Source organism: Lissotriton vulgaris, unplaced genomic scaffold, assembly GCF_964263255.1.
Source record: "Lissotriton vulgaris unplaced genomic scaffold, aLisVul1.2 SCAFFOLD_3063, whole genome shotgun sequence".
Classification (NCBI taxonomy): domain Eukaryota; kingdom Metazoa; phylum Chordata; class Amphibia; order Caudata; family Salamandridae; genus Lissotriton; species Lissotriton vulgaris.
Window position 1 is genome coordinate 232622 of NW_028241632.1, and position 26552 is coordinate 259173.

At 41.7% G+C, this 26552-nt stretch overlaps 1 protein-coding gene across 1 annotated transcript in view; it reads left to right on the forward strand.

Annotated features, from left to right (window-relative positions):
• LOC147670600 (ATP-dependent translocase ABCB1-like) overlaps positions 1 to 26186 on the forward strand; it is a 254105-nt gene extending 227919 nt beyond the window's left edge. Inside the window, exons 11-12 of the mRNA XM_086948139.1 lie at positions 25023 to 25235; positions 26079 to 26186. Of these exons, the coding sequence (XP_086804265.1) occupies positions 25023 to 25235; positions 26079 to 26186 (321 nt within the window). The remainder of the gene's footprint in view (positions 1 to 25022; positions 25236 to 26078) is intronic.
• The last annotated feature ends 366 nt before the right edge of the window (positions 26187 to 26552 follow it).

The window sequence follows — 26552 nt, forward strand, 5'->3', positions numbered from 1 at the left end:
TAAATGAGCGCAAGGTCCTGTGGGCGGGGCTGAGCGGCGAACGAGGACCAGGTTTTGCCAGTCACGCAGGGACTCCTGGTAGATTGAGTCCCTGCAGTGTTCAGCACAGTCTGCTCAGTGTCCTTTCCCCCTGCAGCACAACACAACTGCTCCACTGGCAGCACCTCCCCAGAGTCAAGGGCACGAAGCGGCACCCACGCAGCAGGTGCGGCAAGGTGTGGATGATTTTCCTCCTCAGTTGTCCAGCAACAGCAACAGCTCCTCCTCGGTCGTTAGAAAGGTCGGTTCCCCTTTTTAGAAAAGGCGGTTCCCCAACATATGTAATATGTGCTCTGCTTGATTCCCCCCGCCGTTACTTCTATCCCCTTCCTCCATCTGATATTCTGTCCTGCTTCAATGTAATGCTTCTGTGTATTTTTTCAATAAAGAATTACAACACAAAAGAAAGATGTATTAAACATGTAACTTCCCCAATAATGCACTGTGCTTAAAAAATACACACACACTGCCGCAATGAGATGGATTTTTCTTAATAGGTGCTGGCGTTTGGAAGTAAGTGCTGGTGCTGAGCATCAGAAAACACCAGCACAAATTAAGCACTGAATACCACCACTGAATTTCAGCAAAGCATTACATATTCACATTCTAGTCAAAAAGAAAGGGTGATTATTTTTTGGCTGCTCAATTAAATTAGATTGCAGCCACAGGCCAAAATCAACTTTTTCTAGGACCACCTGAGGTAACTGTGTGCAGATAGGGTAAGATAGAAATAATTTCTACACACTTGTGTACATGTGGTAGCATACTGGCTCACTTTAAGCAACTATGTGGCAGCTGGCTATTTTATTAGGTGGGGGATGGCAGGAATCAATAGAATTTTACAAGACCTTTACAGTGGAGTGAGGATCAATTAGTGAGATTCTCGTCAGTGCCCGAATACCAGTGGTCCCAAATCAAACAATCCAGGGTTAAGCAGGTCACAATCCACCTTTTCAGAGACTGAGCACATAGCCTAGCCATAAGTCATCCAGCTGTCTGCGCACATCCAAATGTCACGCAGCACACAGCTGACAGACATGTGGAATGAAGTATATCTTCTAGTGTGCTTGGTCAGTAAATTTTTCTTGATTTGTCTGATACAATTGTCACCTATTTTTTGGCTCCCTCCAGAGGGTGATCTAAAATCAATTTTCACTTCATATAAATAAATATTATTATTTCAAATTATTTATTTTATGACAATCCATGTAGTTAAAATTGTTAGAATGTCTCCCTACCTGATTTTATTTTCAGTTTTGTATTAAACCTTTCAATACTTTCCTTGAATTATCGGCATCTTTTCCAAAGGCTAATCCCCGTATAAAAGCTTTAAGTGAGTCCCAGACCACATGCGGAGGTGCTGAGCCATGATTTCACTCAAGAAACTCTTTGATCTTGGTTTTAATAAAGAGCACCCAGTTCTCATCTAATAAGTATTGCCGATTTAACATCCATCTTTCAGAAATTGTTATATATTTACCTAGCTCTAACTCAAGAATGACCATTGCGTGATCTGAAAATCCATTCTGAAGGATTCTTTGCTGGCTAAAGGCCAGATTCCTAGAAATAAGAAAAAAAGTAAATGAGTAAAAAGGTGCGAAATCTACCTGAAAAGCAGGTATAGGCAATCTTAGTTGGAAATACTGCCCTCCATGGTTCAAATGTGTCCAAAGTTAGGCTATAATTTTGCAGAACTTTCAGAGTTTTGGCTTTTAGCTGTCTTTTAGATATAGCTGAGGAGTCAATTTTAGGATTCATTAGAAAATTGAAGTCCGCCCCTAAGATCAGTTCATCAGGTACTTGAATTAAAGATTGAAAGAATTCTTCATATGGCTAGGATTATCCTCTACTGGGACATATATGCTAGTGAAAGTTAAGAGTGTGTTTCCTAATTTAAAGTTGGCCCAGCACCATCTTCCGCTCTGATCATTTACAAAATTGACTACCTCGGCCTGGAATTTTTTGCTAAGTAAAAGCGCATACCCCGATGGGATGCTGAAGAGGAAGAGACACCTCTTTAAGCTGCCCAGGACCTAAACATTGGGCAATCTGCTAGTTTCCCACCTGGTATATGAGTCTCTTGTAAGAGAATGGCCACTGAGTTTTCTGTCGTAATACATGCCTCAATTGCCCACATTTTCTTCTTATTGTTGAGGCCATTAGCATTAAAAGAGACCACTTTTAAATGTTCCCTTTTATCCATTTGCAGAAAGCAAGATGGAATCGAACAGCCTAATAGCATGGAAATGTGATTAAAAACCCCAACATCACTCGCTGGCCTCATCCGAAATATTGACACAACAGGATGTGCTGAATGGACCCTATGCACAATAGATGTTACCGCTCTATACACATCCATTCCGCATAAACAGGGAATAGAAGCCATGGAGTGGGCTTTGCTTAGGATGGACAAACCAAACGAAGAAAAAATTTTGATATTGCAATTACTGGAATTCTGCCTTATAAACAGCTACTTCACCTGGCAAGACAAGTACTATACCCAATTAACTGGCACAGCTATGGGTTTCCCAGGAGCCTGTATATACGCAAACATCTACATGGCTAAATTTGAGCTAGATTATATTCTAGAAGATCCATCATGGCAACAAGGACTTATCTACTATAAGCGTTTCATCGATGACATCTTCATTATATGGAAGCATTCGGCAACCGATTTACTTAATGTCATCAAAAGCCTAAATCTAGCTGATCCAAGAATCCAATTTACACACAAAGTCAGTACTACAGCACTACCATTTCTGGATGTATCAGTTGAAATCAAGGATGGCTCCATAAGCACCAAATTGTACAAAAAACCTACAGATAAGAACACTGCATTATTACACAGTAGTTTCCATCCAGCAAATCTGATCAACAATCTACCTATATCCCAATTCATGAGGATTAAACGGATATCGTCCGATAAGGAACAATGCGAAATAAGCCTCAATGAGCAAAAACAAAGATATCTGGATAGAGGTTATCCCAAGAAATTGTTGGACGCACAATTAGAAAAAATCAAGACTATCTCAAGAACTGACCTTCTAACAAAAACATGCAAAACCCCCAGCACCAGAATGGTGTTTGTGTCTAAGTACTCAACAGCATCTAGAGACATTAAGAGGACAATATTGAAAAGATGGGAAATTCTTTTAGCTGAAAAGGATTTTGAAACTTTATTCAAGGAGCGTCCACTGTTCGCATATAAGAGAACCCAGAACCTCAAAGAATTGCTCAGCAAATCAATGCCGTCACATCAAGAACAACTTCACAAAGGCACAATGAAGTGCTATAACTGCAAAAATTGCAACAATGCAATAGTTGGCAACACACTATTACACCCACGGACTGGCGAAAAAATAGCATTAAGACACACCACAAATTGTGATTCAGAACATGTTGTGTATTCAATCAAATGCCCATGTGGCCTCTTGTATATTGGCAAAACAGACAGAAAACTGAAAATCAGACTTTCAGAACATAAAAGTCGCATACGCAACAAAAATTTAACATCTCCTCTGGCGCACCATTGGATAGAGCAGAACCACAGCATTGCTCAAATACGTTTTCAAGTGATAGAGTTAGTTCCCCAAAGACTTGGAATGGACAATGCCAAAATATTGATCCAAAGAGAAACATATTGGATTCGAAAATTGCAAACGCTGACCCCTTTTGGACTAAATGACAAATTAGAAATGGCATGCTTTTTGTAAAACTTTCACTACATTACACACATTAATACACACCCAATAAGGTTCATGAACCTAAAAGTCTTCAGGAAATGGCATTGAGACTGTTGTCGTAGATTGGTTGTAGATTGTATATAGGCAGGGTTAACTTCAATGTAATACTGAGCTTAGGCATTCATGCTGATGTTTTTTTAATTTTTGTTTCTTTTGATGTTCTATGTTAAAACTCTAACAGTTAAAATCATAACTCAAAATGATTAGCATTAAAGGTGTTTATTCAAAAAATTTAAAAAAAACTTAAAAAAACCCCAAGTGAATGGTCCGCAAATATGTTTAGAAGTAATATCCGATTCAATCGTCCGAAAATACCTTGAGTGAAGTGAATTAAGATACGTGAGAGACCTAACTAGTCGATAAAGTTTCCACATTCAAAAGTCTTTCCATAGACATAAATAAAGGACACCAAGCAGAATTCGCAATATTTTCATAACTCCGCTATCTCAGACTAATGTACGCGACAGTATAACATTTTGTCTAGTACGTTAAATTTACGAATGTAAATATACATTATTGCAGAGACATTTCGACATTTAACTCGCCTATTATTAAAAAAACGCGAGTCCACAAAAATAATGATTTCAACGACACACGTAAAATGGATTAGCCATTAAGCAGTTCTCTTTTCATAAATTTCCTGTAACGAGCACCAAAAATGGAAAATAGATCTTTCCTCCGACAAAACGGAAGTCAAAATAAAAGTAGGACTTCCAAGCGAACACACACACGGCATTCGTGCGGTGACAGCTACGGCGAGAACTTCTTTTTGAGCAACACGCTCACTGAAAGCAGGTAAATATGTACCACGGGTTGATTCTTAAACAACGTTCCGTTGCCTGTTAACCTCGTAACATCTTTGAATAATGGGCGCACCCTTCTCGTTTCTTGTAGTGTAGAAAGCGGACACCTCGGCGAGACCGACTTTTAACCCACCAGGCTCGCAGGTAAATGAGAGTTTGTTATTATCTCGATAAAGACAGGATATTCACTAAAAATAGTTTTCTCACTCAAAAAAACGTATTGTTTTACTACAGGTCCCCGCTTTATCGTTATAATTCGTCTAAAACACAGGTGAGCTTAATTAACTGTTGTTTCTTCGTCGGATGAATTTTTCACCTGTGAACCAATTTAGACGCTTTTTTCGGTTTTGTGTCTTTCAGATATAATTCACTTACCACCACAGGTAAAAATAATAACATTAAAAAGATCCCTTTCCCCTATGCCTTAAAAATATGCAGTCATGTTTGACGCTTGGTGATTTTTTCTTGCACAGATCGTGGAAACAGAGTTTAACTAAACCCATAAAATATGAGTTTTTGTTCATAAAAAATAGGTAAGATGACAAATCATGTTGTTATCTAAATTTAGCCGTTAAATCGAATTAATTAGGTAACTTACTCTTTGTTTTTGTTTTCCTTTTAGACCCCTGACGAAGGGGCTTTTTTACGCCCCGAAATGCATTGGGTTTTGTTATTTTATGTTGATTTGATGACACATTGTCGTAATACATTTATAAATTGTATGATGATAATTTGATGAAAAGTATTATTGCATATCACATGTATGTGATGGAAATGTTTGATTTATAACTTTTGAACAAAATAAATTCGAATGGTTTAAAGGAAAAGCATTCTGATTGTAGTGCAGGTCAGAGTCCTAGTGCTTTATACACTAGGCCATATACATTGTTTACTAGTGAGCAGGCACTAATCTGACAGAGCACACCTACCGAACGAATATCTTAAAAACTAGATACACTTGAGTGCAATACCCTTCTTCATTTCATACTCATCCGAGGTGTAGCCAAATTTAACACTACGAATGATACATGGATGCCTCTGGATTTAAAAAATGTATTTAGTTTTTCCTCCATGCTCCCTTTTCCACCCTGTGACCCCACCCACCCCCATAGCCCCCATGAGCAGGCCACCGCCCCTGCTCTCATGCCTGACAGGCTATCCCCCTCCCTTAACTGACACTATAACTTGGTGCCAAGTGCTCCTGGACTACCTACTCCCCCCGTCAAAAATAAAAAAAATAAAACAAGAGCAAAGAAAGCAAAAAGAAAAAGAGAAAGACTAGAAGGCCATAGATGACCAACTGCTGGAAAGGATGTACTAGAAGAAGGACAAGCACCAGTATAAGAAACCAAAACAAGTGATGGAAAATATTTTTGGAAACATTCGTAAGCTCATAAAATTACCACTATGACACTATGACCTTGTATTAACATTCTGGAGTCTATAGGCCATTTGGCCATTAGGATTTATCCATCAAAATTTGTTGCAGTAATTCCTGTGCTTCCAGGACATTACAAAAGACATGAAATCTGCCTTTGACTAGCACTTTTAACTTGCTCTGTTGAGCAATCATTGCTTGAGCTCCCTGCTCTTTAAACAGATGTAGCATTTTTACAAACTCTTTCCGCCTTTTAGCTGCGAAGGCTGACATGTCCGGGAAGATGCTTCAAAGTGGAACTTCTGTCGAGTTAAACAGTCGCTGTTTTATGGCCTTAGTTAAGATTTGTTCTTTAACCCTGCAATCACCAAAATTAAGCAAGATAGTCAGTGGAAATGTAGCGTTTGGAGGAAGATGTGCTGGCACCCGATGGGCTCGCATAAGAGTCAGGTCACTAATAAACACCGGGAGGAAATTTTTTTTAATAAACAAATCGACCCATTGTAGAGTCTGCTGGCCCTCAAGGCCCTCCGGAATTCCAAGAATGCAGAAATTGGAACGTCTAGAATGGTTTTCCAATTTCTCCAGTTTATACTCCAGTGCTGTTCTCTCGATCTGGAAGGCGGAAACTTTATTATTCATAGTGAGACTTGATCCTTCTATTGTGAAATCCTAGTCTCTGCCTCAAGAAGACGTGCCGGAACCTGAGCCATATATTCATCAATTTTAGTTACACAGGCGTGTATTGCAGCAATTTCAGCAGATTGGGAGGTTTTCCAGTCTCAAATCTCCTCCAGAATCGAGTTGAGGACACTCTTCATCCTTTTGCGTGGAGGAGGTTCTATTGTCTTGGAAGAGTTGTCCTGAGTCAGTTCTGCCCTGACTTAAGACTGCAATACCTGTGAGTCAGAGGCTATAGACTCTCCTGGGATGTTGAGGACGTCTTCCATAGGAGTAAAAATCCAGATGAGCTCCCCCCATGAGGAAGGCAAAAGCAAAGAAGCAGAAGGGGAAGGGTCACTTCCCTCCATAGGATCCCTAACACTCCCATCTTTACTCAAATGCAAAGGGTTATCCATTGAAGGAGGCCCATTCCCTGCTGCCTCCTGCAGCTGTGATGACAAACCGGGCTTGGCTTTAAAAAATAAAGGATACTTTTTAAGATCCTTAGTTTCCCCAGCTGAATCGACCAGTGTCACTGCCTTTAGCTTGGTAAGATCTGGAATAGTAGAGGTGCCTGCCCTAGGAGAAGCTATAGAGAAAGGGCTAGTACTGATGCTTGAGTCGAGGTCCACTGAAACACCTACCCAGTGATCTTGTTTGACAGCCTCAGAACTTGCCATCTCTGCGGTTTCAGGATTCAAATCCAGGCCTTTCCTAAGTGCTGCAGCGTGATTTGCTCGAGCAGTGGCCTGGCCGACTCGTTTTTGCACCATTTGACCCAATCTCAGAGATTCAACGTGGGCTGTTACAGTACCTCTAGCGCCTTTAGTAAGATTTCACATTTTGCAGTTATCACGCAAATCCAACAACAAGACAACCAACTTTAATGTCTGGGACCCCCCAGAGACCGCCAACCAAGTGGCATACACTGGCGGGTAAGGAAAATACATGCACCTACCCTCTCTTGGGGAGAAACCTGGTGATCGAAATAGAAAAAAAAGGAAGTGAAAAGCTGTAACTTCGAGGAAAACGGTTCTCTGCACCTCAACGCACCGCAGGGAGTTTCCAGGCCGGTGGAGCATAAAGATTAACATGAGAAAATGGCCGATATCCATCTCAGGGAAATATGGAGCCAAACTGAAGTCAGGATATTAATAGCCCATTATAGCTCTGCAGGAGGAACGGGCACCTCGAAGTTCACAAAACAGGGCTACTCAGACAAGCAGAAGATCACACCAGTACTCACGCTGCCCTGCTCGACTCTTGTGGAGTTATGGTTCCCCATCTCAAGTTTCACGGTCTAAACACTGGCATATTCGCGGAGCTAAGCAGCTCGGCGCCTCAGCGGCACAGCTGCATTCCACGTCGGAAGATGAAGAAGAGGTGTGGTTACGGCGTACTCAGCCGGTAGCCTGCATCATAAAGGAATAGAAACGCATTCTAGAGCAGAAAGTGCACAGGTCCCTTGACACATTTCTTATTAGCCCCTCTGCTTTTAATCAAAGCATTTCGATCAGGCTAAACAGGATCTTAGTGAAAAACATTATTTTAAAAGTACATCCTTTTATCAGCACCACGGGCAAAAGGTCTACAAAGAGAGCACTTATACTGGGTGGTTTCTGGTGTGGCAGGCCAGGGGGCAGCCTGTAAATAATCAGATAACTGCTTTGAAGTGGCCCCGCTTCCCGATCTGACAACCTGGGAGTCATAGGAGAGAAAATATTACAACATTATAGGAATATATACGGCCGACAACAGAACATTGATGTGACATCCTTGAGAGATTTTCTCCAGAGACATGAATTGCCCGTACTTTCAGATGTTGAAAGCACTATTTCAGATTACTTTTTGTTGTTGGCCAACTCAATCTTAGAGGTTGAGGTGATACCATTGCCATTTAGAAATGGGAACATAGTCAGTTTTTTTTTAAAAAGGCAAGGATAGTACAGATCCTAATTCTTATTGTCCAATCACGCTCTTAAATTCTGACTATAAATTATTTACTAAACTTTTAGCCAATCGTTTTAATCGAATTGCCTCGCATCTGATCCATTCTGATCAAAAAGGTTTTATTGCTGGGAGGCAGCTTGGTACTAATGCACACTCTTTAGCGGAAGCACTTGACTACTTTGAGACTCTGAAGATACCACCCCTGGTCCTCTTATTGGACGCCACAAAGGCATTTGACCTCGTTGTCTGGGAGACCTTATTTTTCATTTTGGCAAATTTTGGCATTCCTCCCAAAAATACGGGGTTAGTTCAGAAATTATATTTGAATACAGAAGCCAACATTATTTTTAATGCCACAGATGTAGGCCAACTAAAGGTTAAACAGGGGATTAGATAAAGGCTGTCCATTGTCCCCGGTGCTATTCACCTTTTTTATCAAGCCATTGGCGATAGCCATCAGGAACAGTATGAATGTCTGCCCTCCACTCACAACTATGGCAAAGATGAAAATATACACCGACAACCTCATGCTCGTTATTAAGTCTGAGAAGGAGGTTCAAGCAGAAGCTTTTGAGATCTTTGAGCAATTTTAGTCACTTGGCAGATACAAAATAAATAAAAGAAAAACAGAAATTAGACAGTGTGGTGGTGCAGCTACGGATTTACATCTTGCTAATCTTCCTTGTCTAAATACCAAACCAAAAAGATATCTGGGTGTTTACTTTACGGCGCGAATTTCTGAACTATATGATTTAAATTTTGCCCCAATTCTGCGAAAAGTCCAGCATTTATTCCTCCGATATAATTCTCTTCCATTAACCATTTTGGGCAGGGTTGCATTGAATAAAATGTCTGTTCTTCCGCTGTTTAATTTTCTTTTTTTGTGATCCCCTGTGTTTTAATGACCTTTTTTTTTGCTAAATTAGAGTCTATGTTCACATCCTTTCTGTGGGGTAAGAACGTCCCCGTAATTGCACTTAGCACTTTATATGAGGAGCTGGAAAATCGTGGATTATCTATCCCAAATTTTAGGTACTCTTTTTTTGCATACTTTGCACAATATATGTCCAAATTTAAACCAGAATTACAATCAGGCCTTTTTATTAATTATTTTATGAACTTAACCCGCAAAGAGAATCAAATCCACTGCCCATTAACAATTGTTAAATCTCCTAAATTAGTACGATATAAGTGTATACAGTGGTTTTTCCATGAACGCCAGACCTTTTATAGAAGATATTCTATCCCTGCAATGAATTCCTCAACTCTGTTATCCTGTCCTATCTTACTATCTGGGATCGGGATCCATCCATAATCACACAAAAATGGGCCAAGGCTGGCTTTGGGAAAATCTCAGATTTTTTTTAAGGAATGATGAATGGCTGAATATAGCTGAAATGTCTAATTTAATTCCAAATGACTTCCTTCTCCTCGGATCATATAACCTTTTGAGTAAATTCCTGAGTAAACTTGATATGGTCAAGATCCTCGGACATAAATGCTTAGTATCTGATCTATTGGAAGACATTACATTTAAGAAACCTTGGGAATGGAAAATGCTTTTAGCCTCTATCAATGCTGTCGATCTAGTGGGAAAGGCCATAACAAAATGGGGAAAACATGAGGAGTTGGAAATTACAACAAGTATATGGTCAGCAGTTATTAATCTCAAATTTAGTACGTTAAGGTGGGCGAATTGGCGAAGGATGTTATTTTTAGTAAATGGCTACTTTATAGAACTCCACTTTTTCTATCCACGGTTTACCCCATTCAATCAGGGCAGTGCTTCCTTTGCCTTAACAATCCTTCAGCCAATTGGATACACATCATACTACAATGCCCCTGGATCCATAGGTTCAGGATGAACTTTTTCACTATTTGAAAGCTCAATGCTCTATTACAACAGGTTTGAATACTCGACTGATAGTGTTTGGCTATGACCCAGACCTCCTTCTTTCAGACAAAATGATCAAAACATTACATATTGCAATGGCTGTCACCAGATCACTTTTGCTTCAGAGATGGTGATCAGATCTTATGCCATCTAAAATTGAATGGGTCCGGAAAATGAAGCAGGTCAAAAAAAGCAAATGAGCCTATGCATTGCGAATTGGTGGATTTAAGAAGTTTGAGAGGGTCTCGGCAGACTATTTTAATTAAGATCTCAAAATCTAGTTCATATCTCATGAGGTATTATTAACATTCTCGAGTATTGTAATTAGTATGTAATTTGTATTTTTATAAGATGACAATTCATATTTTCGAATGAGTATTTTAGCCATACTTGCTGAGGTCTCTATATGCTTAAGGTTTCTAAGGTTTAATCAATTGTCTAGTGTGTGGATGTGGTGGATGTGGTTTCTAGATATTATACGTTTAATTAATTATCTTTTCAAATACTGGCTGAAAATGTTTATATTGTTCATTCTTTATTGACTTGAGGATTTATTGTTTTCTGGCAAATCGGTGATATTTCACAATTCTGTATTATTGGACATATTTGATGAATTTCATGGATGTATATATGGATAAAAACCTCCTTGTTAAAATGATTTCAATAAAAACAAAAACAACAAAAAAAACTTTCAATACCTTGTAATGCTGTATTAAAGCCCCTCAATATGCTGTCAGCCATTTTTATCTCAGCATCTCAGTCAGTTGTTCTTTTCGATTTCATATGTACATATACTTCTCCATAAATAACGGGGCAGTCTCACACAATGGGCCTTATTTATGAAGGCCTTGCATCAGTTTTGCGCCGCCGGTGCGTCACTTTTTGTGACGCACCACCGGAGTAAAAAATGCGCCTTGTTGTGCCATATTTAAAAAGTGACGCATCTAGGTAGATGCGTCACTTTTTAAACCCCTGCTCCACATTATACCTGCATCAGGTATAATGTATGCAGAGGGGGCGTTCCCTCGCAAAAAGCCTCGTAATAGTGACGCAGTGAAATCTATGAGATTTCACTGCGTCACTTTTAGGACGCTGTTGCGTCAAAATCTTGCGCCTGCCTCACAGCAGGCGTAAGACTGACGCAAGCCCTTTCACATGGGGCTTTCCCCATGTGAAAGGACGCATTGCTGGAGTTGCGTCACTTTTGTGACACACTCCAGCAATGCGTCACTTTTGCGCTTACAGATACGTCAGAAATACTGACGTATCTGTAACTCCTTGCGACATGATGCGTCATAAATTAAAAATGACGCATCAGGAATGTCGCAAGGAGTGCGCAGTGAAAAGTGACGCATCGCTCTTTTCATGCAGCGATGCGTCACTTTTCATAAATGAGGCCCAATATATTTAGATATGCAGTCCCCACACATCAATTGAAAATCCATATATGCCTTTGTGTATGCCGTCTGGGAACCTGTCGAAGTTCATATATTGTGTGTGCTCTCCCTGTTGAGAAGCGAAAACGATTTTTTTGACCTCATTTGAGCAGCCAGTCAGTCATGTTGAAATAAGTACTTCACCCATCAATTTATTCCATACATTGTGCAGAAATAAACAATCATTGATAAAGCTGCTAGGTATGGCTCGGCAAATATGTGATGCACAAATGAGTCAATAGGTGGCTGAAAGGCTGCAGTCATCCTTGCACGGAGTCACTGAATATGCAGGCAGTATGTCGCTCATATTTGGATTTTGCAGCCATTTAGCCATCCATTGACTCATTCTTGCATTTACCTCCTTGCCCACCCAAATTAAAACAGACACAAATTCCCAAACCAAAGAAAAGGCATTTTAAAATACTCCGCTGAGAAACGGAATCCTGTGAAAGTAAGTGCTATGGAGAAAACAATTGAAAAGGGGGGGCTCTTGGCCCCCCCGCCCGCATGGCGGCGCGGCGATCGCCTCCTCCCTTCGTGCCTCTCGGTGGTGGGGCGTGCCCTCCTGGGCGCGCCCCACCACCGATTGGTTGGTGCCCTCCATGACCCGGATACCATGGTAGGATATCCGGGTCAGGGGCGGGCGTGCCGAGGAGGGGCTGGGTGGGGGGCGTAGCCACCCCCACTCAGTCCCTTGTGGATAAAGAGGCGGGGAGCGCCCGGGAAACCCTCTTGTTCCCTGGACGCTCCTCCACAGCGTGTTGTGCCCCGCGCTCGGGGCCTCTTGTTTCCCCACCCACCATCCCTGGAACTAAACGGTTGATGTTGTCTCAGTCTAGTTTAAGCATAATATGTTAAGGGCTTGTTGCCATCCTTGCGAGGCATAAGTGATCTGTGTCTTGTTTATATTATAAGTGATCTGTGTCTGGTTTGTATATTATGCTGATGATGCTTTCTTTAGGAATTTTTCCCCCTTTTAGTGAACTGTGATGAAACATGTTATGATATTGCAATTGTGCTTAGGACCTTTTTTCCCTTTGTAGCTTTAAATTGATGTTTTGATATTTTAGCTAGAGTAGTTGTCATTAGAATTTTTTCTCCTAGGTCGTCGTATTTATTAGGTTTGGGGCATGCGGTAAGGTCATGACCGGTGAGCAGCTATTTTAAGGTCTGAGGGGGCGGGCATCATCCTATGGATGTTCCCGCCCAGGGGGAGGGGCCATAGGCCACTCCGAGAACTTCAGGGGCAAGGTAACTGATGCTTCAAAGGGGCGCGGGTTGGAGTAATCACGCTTTCCTTAGGCTGGTAGCCACCCCGCGCGCGCATACTTATGACGTCACCTGATGGCGCAGAGTAAGGGCCCTCCTTTAGTGGGTAAATGGAGTTCACGGCGTAGACCGGGTAATTACCAGGCCCGGCTGCGCATGCGCACATCTCTAGGTGAGGCGCAGCTAGTAGGACCTGACACCGGTTAGCGACCTTGCCATATGGCCAGAAATGCAGTATACAAAAATCAAGATGAGGATGCTAGATTCGGTTAGGAAACAATCTGTATTAGAGTTTCTGTTAAGGTTAGTCTCTCAAACTTGTTGACAATATTGTATCTAATGTCCTGCTGATTTTTGTATAAATTGTTGACCATGCAATTAAAAACCCTTTTTTAATTTCATATCTTAATAAATACGGCCGGGGGGTCTTGCGACCTCCCGCCTTCCAAAGATAACCAGGTCTCATGTTCATGTATCAGGGGTTGGTGTGGTCAGATGGGGAGGGGGCGGCAGCCAGTCGCTGACCATGTCATATGTGCAGTAAGGATTTTGCGGGGGGGGGTCTCACTACCAACTAGTCAAATCACTATTTATGAATGTATGAAGGCGATTTGAGTAGGGATATGCATTCCTTAACTCGAGATGTCACGCTCATGGGAGACATAAACAAAATAATATACAAAAGATTACGTTCAGAGTGAACGAAAAAGTGTACTTTCGACATATGCATGTAAATACGAAGATGAGTTTTTAGACATATTGCCTGCATAGTTCTACATTAAAGAGAAACATTCTGTTTCATCCCCTATAATATTCAACGAATAATGTACACGGTTTTCAAACTCTTGCTTTCTTGCTAGTTATCCATCAACGTGCCTATATAGAAAGAAGGATAATGTGTCGATCTTATGTGGGAAAAAAATCAACGCTTTAATACTGTGAGAAAAAGAGAATAAGACATTTCAGAAGAGATGCCTAAGAACATGCATCAACAATTGTCCTTTCTGTGCAAACCCAGACAAGTCACTCCTGAGCCAGCGTGCACAATTCGTTCGATGCTGTGAGAAGGAATGGGGGCAGGAAAGAAAGTTAACATTTGTGAATTCCCTGTTTTTGGAGTTGGAAGAATAAAGCCCTCTTTAGAAGTGGCCCAATAAATTCCAGTACGTGGAGTACCTCTTGTTACCGCACGCATCGGAACTGTAAATTACGCAGATTTTATTGGACCCTTTAAATACAAAGTGTGATAAAAACCACAATCCCTGACAAATTTCGGGCGGTCAGACCGGAGGGGATTTTATTGGGGGGGAAATGAACGGTAATTACCAGAAGGTGCAAACTTTGGTGCTGTAAGGACCAAAATCTGCATATTAGTCCCCTACAAATCGGAGCATCAACTTTTTCAAATTCAATACATTATTGTTTAAGTTACTAACAACTATAACAATATTACAGTGGAACAGCGAGAGCAACGTTTGTGAAGTAAGACTTCCGAGCCCTTCATTGCCACTGGAGCACGATGTAATCGTGCCTGAATCAGGTATTGATATTACATTGCAAACAATCTTTTAATCCAAGGTAAAGCAGCATAATGCCATACATAACGTGCTGTAGTACCATTAGAATCTAACCAATAGTAATTCAATTAACAATAGAAGTAGTCTCATTAGTTTAATCTATTTTAGAACCACCATAATACCATAAATAAATGCATTCTGAGAAACATCATAATGCTATAAAATAAGTGTCATAGTACTATTAATTCATAAAAATATAAGTTAAATTTAGCAATCATAGAATCATCAAAATCGGATCTTTCGTACTGAGATTTCAAACTCCCAGGGTGTTATATAGTTCTATAGTGTTTTTAAGCTATGCATATGTTGTTGAATGATAGTCATGCTGAATGCCACGATCTCTTTGGATGATCTGAGGTCTTTGCTATGAGAGGAATGGGGGGGGGGGTCTTCTTCCTGAGCCTGCCATAAGGCATTATTTAGTAAACTGGCTCGATGTGAGCTGATTGTGTACCCTGTTTTTATTGTTGAGTATCTGCGCCCTAGAATTTGTTGCGTAAGACTAAATTCCAAGCAAACTTTGGCAAGGGAAAGATTATGTGGAAGGCCAAATTCTCTTTTGATTGTGTAACTTTGTAGTATATTCAAAAGTGATGCTTCTTAGCATGCAACACCACGCTTGCATATGCCACTGTTCGCAGAAGTTTTGCCGCTATGCCTGCCGATTGTGACTTGGAGAAGGCCCGTCCAGCTTCTTTGCCAGTGAACAGAACATTTAAATCGGGCCGTTACCTTTTTTAACAACATACTGTTTGTGCCTTTGGAAGTTCAATCTGTTGTCTATGTACAGACCCAATTATTTTTAACTGCTGACCGCCTCTGGATTTCTTCACCGAGCCTAATTTATAAGATGTGGACCAGCTCAATTCCTGGTGGACATTGTTTACGGTGTGTTAATTTTAAATTAGTTAATCTTGTCATAGTTTGCTCGCTGATTGAGTGCTCTTTGAATTCCCACTCCTGTTTGGTTGAGTAAGACTATGTTGTCTGCATAGGAAAGATGTGTCACACACAAAGTGTCCAGATGGGGAGGTTGGGAATTTACCTGATCATGTCATGGGGAAGAGATCTGCCATGAACAGATTGAACAGGTGTGGGGCTAAAACACGGCCTTGTTTAAGGCCTACTTCGGTGTGATTCTCCTTGATAGCCTTGTGCTATCAGCTAGTTTGACTTGAATCCAGATTTGCATGTATAGCTGCACTATGGCTTAAAGGATTCTATCTGGGAGACGCCACATCCTTAATTTTGCCCACAACAAGCTCCAATCTACTGACTAAAAGTTGCTTTAAAGTCCTTGAAGCATCGATGTTACTTTTTCCCTAAATGCATTCCCTTGTCTGCTAATAATGTAATTGCTAAGGTATTTGTGGTTGTTCAAAATCCTCTGCGTAACCCTGTCTGGTTTAGAGGGATTAGATTATTGTTCTTCAACCATTCAATTAGCTCACCTAGGATCAGCCATGCGTAATATTTAGCTTTAAAGTCTATCAATGCTATTTGCCCATAGTTAGCCGGGTCAGACCGGTCTCCACCCTTAAGGACTGTTTTTTTCAATTGATTTTCTCCAGCTCCAGGAAATTGGGTCCATTAATCTCAGATCCTTGTATAGTGCAGACAGAGCGATTGCCCAGTATTTATGGTTAAGTTTGAAAATAGACTGTCGAGTGCCCTTTGGCCCTAGAGCTCCATCCCTTCGCCATGTCTTTATTACTTTTGCAACCTTCTCGGTTGGGTAATACTCCGTAGCTTGCGAAGTGGACAATGCAGAGTAATGCATGAGTTACTCATATTGTAGTTGTAGCTATTTTCCTACTTTGGATAACCTGGGGGTGTACCTTTGGTGAATGATTTGCTTAAATGAACAACCCTGGCATCCTCTGATACACTAGAATTGTTTATTACTCATGAAACTCTTGTGATGCAATTCACTGTTTCCCAGAAGGCTCTAGTATTTGATTGTTTGGCATTAAAAAGAAGTTTTGTCCAAAATCCATCTTTATACATTTTCTGGTCCTCCCAGATTTGTTCTTTATATTGCTTCCTGAGATTTTTTGTTTTCTTCCATGTATGTTCGGGAGCGTTGGTGTTTCTTAGGCTCCTAACTATCCTTCCTAGTTCCCTTTTTAAAACAAAAGTTGTGTTTGTGAGGTCATCGGACCACTTATTTAGTTGCCTTCTTGTGCATTTTACTATGGGTGCTTGTGCTAGATAGAAAACCCGGCCTCCAGGCCTTTGTTAGGCTGCAGTTAGTGTTATTAAACTCCAATATTTTTTAACCAGACTCGCTAGTTCGGAAAGTGTATTGGACATCCATTGTAAGCATTTCAGGTTAGTTTTTTTTAATCTCCCTACTTCAACTCTTGCAGGGATTCTGCACTTACACAGCACTATGCACAGGAAAACAGGACCTCAGTGTATAGGGGTGTACCAACCTACACATTAGTGCCCAAAATCGAAAAACTGACTAGCTATATTGTCTCATTCATTCTCCTCCAAACGTGACTTTAGATTTGGGGGTCGCTAGTTGGCAGAGGTAGGTACCTTTGTCCAAGTAGGGACCCTTGCGTCTAGTCAGGGTAAGGGGGTACACTCCTAAAATAACCCCTGCTCACCCCTTGGTAGCTTGGCACAAGCAGGCAGGCTTATCTCAGAGGCAGTATGTAAAGCATTTCTGAACACATACAGTAACCCAGTGACAACACTACAGATGGACACCACACAAGTTGTAGTATAAAAATAAGTATTTTTATACAGACTTAACACAAGACCTCAAAAAACAAAAATCCACAATACTGTACTTCAAAAATTGTAGAAATAATTTAGTTCTCTTTAGATGTAAATGCAACACTTTAGGTTCAATGTACCTTTGGATGCGTAACGCTATACAACGAAAGTGTTGCAGGGAAGGTGATGCGTCGGTTCCTTACACGTAAGAACGGTGATGTTTCGGGTCCCTACTGCTGCGTTGGGGATGTGTCGGTTCTTCTCTGCGTGGGGAGGTGATGCGTCGGTTTCCTACTGCACTTCCTTGGTGATGCGACCAGCAGCGCCGTGATGCGATAAAGATACGGAGCAATGGAACAAAATGGCGTCTTCTTCTTGATGCGACAATGATGCGCGCGTGCCTGACGGCCGTGTGGCGACTCAACGATTCTTCTGAGCCATGACAGGCCCTTTGACACACTTCTCCGGTGATGCGATGGCGTCTTCTGCCACTGCGACACTCTTCTCCGGTGATGCGAGCCGCTTCTGGTGATGCGATGGTGACAGCGGCACTGGAGGCACGATTCTCTGGTGATGCAACAGCTATTCTCCCGTGAAGCGACTATAACGTCTGTGGCGGCAACATACTACTTGAGTCACGCTTCCATCTCCCAGCGGCACGCAGTCTCTCACAAGGCCCAGCTCAACAGCAGACACTTCAACTCCCTGCAAGGGAAGGCAGGGGAGCTGGTTGGTGAAGTCTTTTGTCCCTGAGACTTCAGCAGGAGGCAAGCTCTATCTCAAGCCCTTGGAGATCCTTTACAAGTTGATTTGAAAGAAGCACAAAGTCCTTGTCTCCTTTCTTTGGCAGTCAGGCAACCACTTCAGGGCAATCCCCCAAAAAGCACTCAGCTTAGGTATAGTCTCCTCAGTTTCTCTGGTTCCTCTTCTCAGCAAAGGTTCTTCTTGTTTCCCAAAAGTGATCTAAAGTTCTGGAGTCTGGGTCGCCTCTTTTATACACCAACACCCTTTGGCTCTGAAGGCAGAGAGTGTCTGTGCCTAGTACAAACCAGTTCTGTGCACTCCTGGAGCACTTTGTTGACAAGTCTCCGTCTTTCCTTTGACAGTGTGGGCCAGGGACATCAGACGCACCATAGGAGGTGGAGCCAGCATTGTGGAAGACAGGCATGGCCCTATTCAGGTAACAGGTGCAACTCCTCCCTCCTATCTACATGCAGATCTCTATATTCAGCCCTGTGCTGACTCATCCTGCCTCCTGGAATCCCACAGCCCCTGTCACTCAAACTCCAGACAAGGAATACACAACCTAGCAGAGGCAGGCTTGTATAGTTGGGCAAGAAAATACCTGCTTTCTAAAAGTGGTATTTTCAAACACAAAATGTTAAAACCAACTTCACTAAAAGATGTATTTTATCATTCTGAGTTCAAGCATACTAAACTCGAATTTCTACCTAGTTCCCCGAGTCAATTAGGATTATTAGATGTTATAATCAAACAGCCCATTCTGGCCTATGGGGAACAGGTAGCCTTGCAATAGTGAAAAAGAAAATGTCTGTCATTCACTACTAGGACATGCACACACATCAGGCATGTCCTATCGTTTACCTACAATGCACCCTACCCTTGGGCCTACCACAGGGGTAACTAATATGCAGAAAAGGGAAGGTTTAGGGACTGGCAAGTGAGTGGACTTGCCAGTCAACATGACAGTACCAGACTGCACACAGGTTCTGCAATGGCAGACCTGAGACATACTTTACAGGCTGCTTCTATGGGTGGCACAACCAGTGCTGCAAGCTCACCAGCAGCATTTGATTTACAAGCCGTGGGCACATGCAGGTCACTGTACTAGGGTCTGACAAGTAAACCAAACAAGCCAATCATGGAGTCACTAATCCATACATCAATTTAATGTAGAGAGCATATGCACTTTAGCACTGGTCAGCAGTGGTAAAGTACCCAGAGGCATAAAACAACCAACAGGTCAGAAAAAATACAGGAGGAAGGCAAAAAGTTCAGGGATGACCCTGCAAAAAGGGCCAGTCCAACAATCACCAGGCTACAAATGATTAGACCACCTAGAACACAACATTCCCGACTGTCTCAGGAATCGCGGGAGCAAGACATACTCTTTCGCTCACTCACTCGTACTTGTCCACAATAAGAATATTCAGAGTCACCGAAAAAGTTCAAAATGTTTATTTTAACTATTGTGCTCTCTAATACAGTATACGAGCCAATACCAGCAGCAAATGTATAAACTAAGCACAGTTAGCATTCTTACAATTCCATAGAGTACAAAGGGAGAAGTCAATATATAAAGACTGTGGATAAAGGAAAATGAGGCCTAACAACCCTACCCTTGACTAGAATAAGTTTATTTTATATAAAGGAAGATCTCTGGGCTTTGACAGCACACCCCATACCTTAAAGCCTGGATGTAAGGTTCACATCATAGGAGCAGTGAAGCTCATCTCCATGGAACAGCTTTCTCCAAGTGTGTTAAAACAACATGCAACCTTGTAATATCAAAGCATAAGTATTCAGTATTGTAGCTGTGTGTAGCATGTTATGTCTAGGTGCTATGTACTGACCAGAACAGAATAACCAGGGGCATTGTTTATCGACCTTGCACATCGTGTTCAGACTAAACTCCAGGAAAGGCAGAGAACGCGAAAAGCATCCTGTTTTCATGTCAAAGGCACAAACAGTCTTGCAAAAACAAAGTCACGTAGTAACGTGCTCAAAAGCAGCATCATGGCAGCAAAGCTCATGCAAATTTAGCAATGTTGATAATGTCCCTAAGGGCCATATAACACGACTGGACACTCATGTGCCTTGGAGGGTTTATGCTCAGCTTTAGGTGCTGGTATGAATGGTCACTTCAGTGTATTTCACTACATATTAACTCATGTGTACGAAGAGGTAAGAATTGTGTTGTCTTATATTGACCATGAATTTGTGTCATGCAATGTTTATCTCGGAGGCCTATCATCCTGATTTCAGCCATTTATTATTCTTAAGCCTAGATGTTCCAAGGTTGTGACTAATTTTTGCTTGTTGAGATCAGGACGCTTCGCTGAGGAAGCGGATTGTGGATGTACAGACCAGATTGCATTTTCTACTGCTAAATGCTCAGCTTCATCCAGAGTGTAAATTAGATTGGAGTAGCATAAATCCTTAGAGAGTGCTGTCAGATTTTATTGGGTGCAGTAATCATCTCACCCAACACTGAAGAAAGCTGTTGTCAGAATTACCATAGTGCTGCTTATTGTCTGTTATGTATGTCACATGGAAATGCTCCCACTGTCACAAAACACATTTGCAACCTATTTAAAGAACATGCATATTCAACCTTTTCTGAGTGGATCCAAGGTTTTGGGCTCTACAAGGTACAGCACAGCAAAGAGAGAAATACTCGAAACAGCACTCTGCCCATTAGATAGTGCCTCATGGAAAGTGGGAATGCAGAATTTGCATTTGGGTAATTTAGAAAACTGTCAGCAAAATTATGCATAGTTATGTGAAATGCAAATCTGCCATTTTGCACTATATTGTAGCACAAAATGTGTTATGCATTTCATGGTAAAAAAGAATGCACATATAAAATCAGCACAAACAGAAGCTGCTTGCATTCTGTTGTACGTGTGACTGTGGCAAAAAATCATAAGACCCCAGAAACATGGCATTAGAGCTGGAATTAAGTAAAGAACATAAGGCCTCATTTATGAGTTTTTGACGCAGGGCAGTGCAGCAAGTCACTTTATTGTGCAGCCCTACGTGAAAAGTGTGTCCTTCGCTCCCTACACTGGCTTCCGGTTAGGAAGCGCATCCTCTTCAAGGTTTTGTGCTTTGCTTTTAAAATCTTGAGAGGTACAGGCCCGGAAATCCTGTCGAGCTGTCTGTCTTTTTATGTCCCTGCCCGTAGCCTTCGCTCGCAGGGTCTGGCCCTTGCGGTGGTTCCCAGATTCAGGCTTAGCCGTATGGGAGGCCGCTCGTTTAAGGTAATGGCTGCGTCAGCATGGAACTCCTTGCCTGTTGAAATCCGCTTGCTGGAGGACCTTCTGACCTTTCGGAGGGCTATAAAAACCTTCCTGTTTTAGTTGTCCCTTAGTTTTGTTCTTAGCCTGGTGTTGTGTTACGTGCTACCTTGCCTCTGCGCCAGGACGCTCCTTGGCTGGAGTATCTGTGCGCACGATAAATAATCGTAACATAACATAACATAACATAACATAACATAACAAAAGTAAAGGGAAGGAATGCACCATATTAATGAAATGCACCACATTCCTATCCTTTATGACTGCACGCAAATTGGTGCCTAACGCCAACGCAGGAACCCTTGCACTATTGTCCAAGGGTGTCTATCTTGTTGGTATAATTGTTTTTGTGCAGGAAGATATACCTCCTGCCCAAAAACAATCAATGGAGGCATTTTCCTCTTTGTATGTGTGCTGCTCAGCAAGAAAGAGGAAATAACAAGGAGAAATAAAGTTATTTCTCCTCGTTACGCCTGCCCTATGGAGGCACACAGTGTGAAAGCTTTCCCAGGTCGGTAGAGCCTTGTAAATCTAGGAATGTGTCAAAGCCATTGGTTCAGTGTGGGAAAACCCACCACAATGCCCTTGGAATGCCTCCTTGATGCAGAGTAAAACAAGGTTGTGACTCTCCAATTGTGCAGGCCTCTTGTAAATGAGGCACCTAGTTAAAGAAACAGGGGAACACATTTCAAACATCTGTAAAATGCTGCATAAAGTAGATAAGCTATTGACTGAAGTGGGCCCCTCAAGATAAGGCAATGGCTCTGTCTGTAGCCAGACCCAGTGCTTAGTTTGTAGAAGAAAGAGTGCGGGTGACAAACTGTTCAAAGGTCCGGTGTGCTGAATGCCAAGGGAGCATAGGCTTTATTCAACCTCATACCTCTTTTATCCACAAGCAGACACTCCCAGGCCCTTTATAGCTCTCATGCATTTTCCTGCTATCTCCCTTTATGATGGTTTCTCATTTTCTCTCTTCCTCTGTCTTTCCGAATTATGTTTTTCCAGCTCTTGTTCTAGGTAAATTCCTGATGCAGAAAAATAAGTGCTGGTTGCCAAAAATAAGTACCTGTACCCCCTGGCTCAAACTAAGCACAAGCTAAACCTCAAATGTATTCAACTGTGCTCTGATAACCTACTGACTCAGGGGTGAAAACGATCTTTAAACAAGAATTGTTCTGCATCCAGAATTCTAAAAATATTTTCTAAAATGTTAAAATTATATCTAACACAGACCACAACACCCATGTGAAAAATTATATAATGTCCTCCTGCATGACTCTTAGGGCATCATTTTAAGAAACAGTGGGCTGGTCTATGATGGCGATGGGACTGCCATCATCAGGCTATCGGTGGCGGTCTCACCGCTATTGGCCCATGCAGGACCGCCCCCTGCATTACGATGGTGGGCGTGATGAGAGACCATCCGCCACACATCCGACTAGCTCAAGGTGCCTAGTCGGACAGTCTGCAATCCCTACAATGGTGGGGGTGGATGCTCAGGCACCGCTGCAGAGATTACAATGTCCCTTTCTGCTGGCTGTTTCATGGCGGTTAACCCGCCATGAAAAGGCTGGTGGAATTTGACTTTGGTGGCTACTAGCGTGCCCTTTTTCCCCTTGGCCCTCCGCCATGGGCCCTGGGGTGCTCTCCTAAACATCCCTGCACTATGTGGCAGGCACTGCTTACAAACATGCCTTGGAGCATTGAGGCTTGTGTTGCAGCCCTTTTTCGGGCCGCAGCACAAGCCTCAATGCTACGAGGCATGTTTCGGACTGCCTCCATGGTGGTCAGATTGTAATCTGTCTGGCGGGACCGCCGACTCCCTGTCGGCCAGTCACATTCCTGACAGCATGACGGTCGGACACTTGTCCGACAACCATCATAATGGGGCCCAATGTTCTTTTTTATGTGTGTCTTTCTTAAAAACAAAACAATGAGCTATTTGGAAAAATAATTCTTTATGTTGACATGCATATCATCAAAGGGAAAGGGCAAATGTGCTTATGACATGTTGCTTAGTTTCAATGCAACTCAGCACATATAAACATGTTTTGAAGCAGGTTCTGATTATCAAAAAAGAGACCAGCAAGGCTTGGCAATTAGGAACAGTTTAAGTTTAAGTTTAATTAAACAGTAATGGCCCGAAATAGCAGCCACATATCTTACAGTTGCATGCTGGCATTCAAGTTGCATTAGGTACATGGCATGCCTTATACTGTACAGTGGGTCCATTGAAGTGATGTTCACCCCCCTTTGGGCTGGAAATACTGGTACAGTGGGTCATAAATTGCATGTTGAGATGCTTGAGCCCACTCTGATAGAAGAAGCCATTAAAACCAAGTGGATGTCACATTCTGAAGTGGTCCAGGTACCCAGGTGTCTCATGGGTGTTTCCTAGGGTAATGCTTACCACTAGACGTTGTTTGGGCTTTATCTGATAAATGCAATTGACCGGCTTCTCTGACATGATGTCCTTGGGTGGAAATAAGGCCCTCTGCTGTTCATTTATTTGTGTTTGAGTGTGTGCATCTGACTCGTTTCTTCAGGTACTACATCCAGAGGCCAGATGCGATTTACTCTGGGTGTGTTTGAGGCTTGTTCCATATCTGGTGTCTCCATCACTGGTAGTGCTAGGAGTGAACTGAGGGTAGCTGTGTTACCTTGATCCAATGAATGGTTACTCTGAAACCATGACAAAGGTTCTATGGTGACTTTGGGTAGTGTAGGGCACAGTTGTTCTGTGGTGTGCTGGACTCTTTAGAGAAGGACCTTTCTATAAATTGATCCAATGGAAACACATGTTAGAAGCTGGTAATGAGAAATGTCACATAGTCTCGAAAATGGGTAGCCAACCACACTATATGTTGTGGTATACTGCTCAATTTAAGCATTGGATCTTGTATATCCCAAAACTATGTATAAGGCTCCTGAATCACAAAGTAATCTTCAACCACAATCCAACATTTGCAACTAAAATTGCCTTAATCTGTGAATGCCAGGTTTTCACAAAAGGGTGCCTAGCAAACCTAAATGCACTTATTACTGTGTAAACCTACTCCGTAAATGCATGCAATTCTTCAATACTAAATCTCAAACAAAGGGTGGGTAGATGAAGTGGTGGATCATCATGCATTTTTTTTTAGCCTCTCACAATTGTGTGCTTGTGGACGGTCACAAAGTACTATAGCACCTTTTTAACCCTGGACATGGGTGGAGATTTCCTCCAGCAAAGTCCTGGGGTAATTTCCCGAGCATGATTGAAAAGAGTAAGTAGCTCATTAACATTTTCTGAGCGCAGGGGGGGAAGGCATTTCGTTGTGGGCAAAAATCGTTCCCATTGTAGAAAAAAGTATGCAATTTCACAGTGGGTGCCAATCACCAATGTGTAGTTGTACTACCTTGACAACTGTACTGCTCAGGGAATAATGTCCCACAAAGAGTATAAATGACATTTGCCAGTAAAATACATGATCACTTGCAATTGTATTTTGTGTTTAATATAGAGTCAAAAGAAGGACATTGATGAAGAGAAAGAGAGTACAGAAGTTGATACAGATGATGAACTTGGTACCTTTGATGAAGATAACCAAGCCATAATTCCTATTGAAAATACCGGTAGAAGGAAGAGTGTAGTAAGGACTCTGAGTAGAAATTCAAGAAGGAAGTCAGCTATAAAGAAAAGGAAATCTAAGAAAAATAGAAACCCCGAGCCAGAGGTAAGCTTTTAAAAGTAAAGTACCTGTTTTCTCATCCTCTCTCCCTTTTTCCCTCCTGCCCTCTCTCCCTCCTCCTCCACTAAACTTTAACACATTCTCTCCACCATCATTGCCTTCATCTTCTCACCCTCTCCTCCTCTTCCTTGACCAAGTTTGCTCTACTTTGGCGTGACTCAGTTGCTACTTCACCTGCAACCCTTCTCTACATGCCTTATCAACCTCAATCCATCATTTCCCTATCTCTTTATTACTATCCTGCTCCCTGTCTTTTTTCCTTCATTTTTCTTCCTCTTGATCCCTTTCCTGCCCTCCTATCCCACATGCCTTCAACCCACAATTTCTTCCTGCCTTCCACACCTCTGATCCTTCCCTCCTCTCACTTCTCATAATGTCACTCCCTACTGTTCTTCTTGTTCCACTTCTTCTCACATTACATCCCATCATAGTACACCCTCTTCCTCTCACTTTTTGTTAATTATCCTATTCCTCCCCTTATTGAATCTGTGTCTTGTTCATTGAATGATCAACATGTTGATGTTGTTGTTACTATTAAAATACATTTATGGGTCTGATTTAGTGTTTGGCAGATTGGCTATTCTGTCACTAATGTGATGGATATCCCGTCCTCCATATTGCAATTGCATTATATTCAATGGCGTTTGTGATACATCAGAAGGGATATCGGTCACGTTAAAGGCAATTGTTAATAGAATGTCTAATTAGGGACAGATGGAGTAATTAAATTGGACAGGGATGCCAAAAATAGATGAACAATATTAAAAGGGCAAGCAATAACAAAAATCCTCTTCATCTGAGCTCAAATTTTGTACCAAAAACTTACAGGCATTGGGACAATTAAATACGATATGCACCAAATCTGCATCAGGAGAGTCACAGGAGGACTCCGAGGAGAATTTGGAACATTGCAAAGGACTAAAATATAGGCAATGATATACAAAAATAGAAATTGTGTAATATCAGCAGACAGTGAGATTTTATATATGGGTACCCATACCTTATCCTAAAAGAAGCTAGTCCAAGAAATTCCCAAATCTCTCTCCAAAAATAATTCAGACTTGGATTTAGTTCTGGAGGGATCAGGGAGGGAGAAATATACATAGATTGCCAAAGCCTTAGGGGCAGTATTAAAAAATTTGTGTGATATGAGAAGAGACAAGAATCTTCTTTGAGAAATTCTGTAACGAGGTATATACGTCAAGAATGACATTCATTAGTAGTAGAAAGCGGGTATAAAAGGATTTGGGGCAATAGTGAATAAGGCGAAATTGGGGAAAAGAGAATTAAATATTATACCCG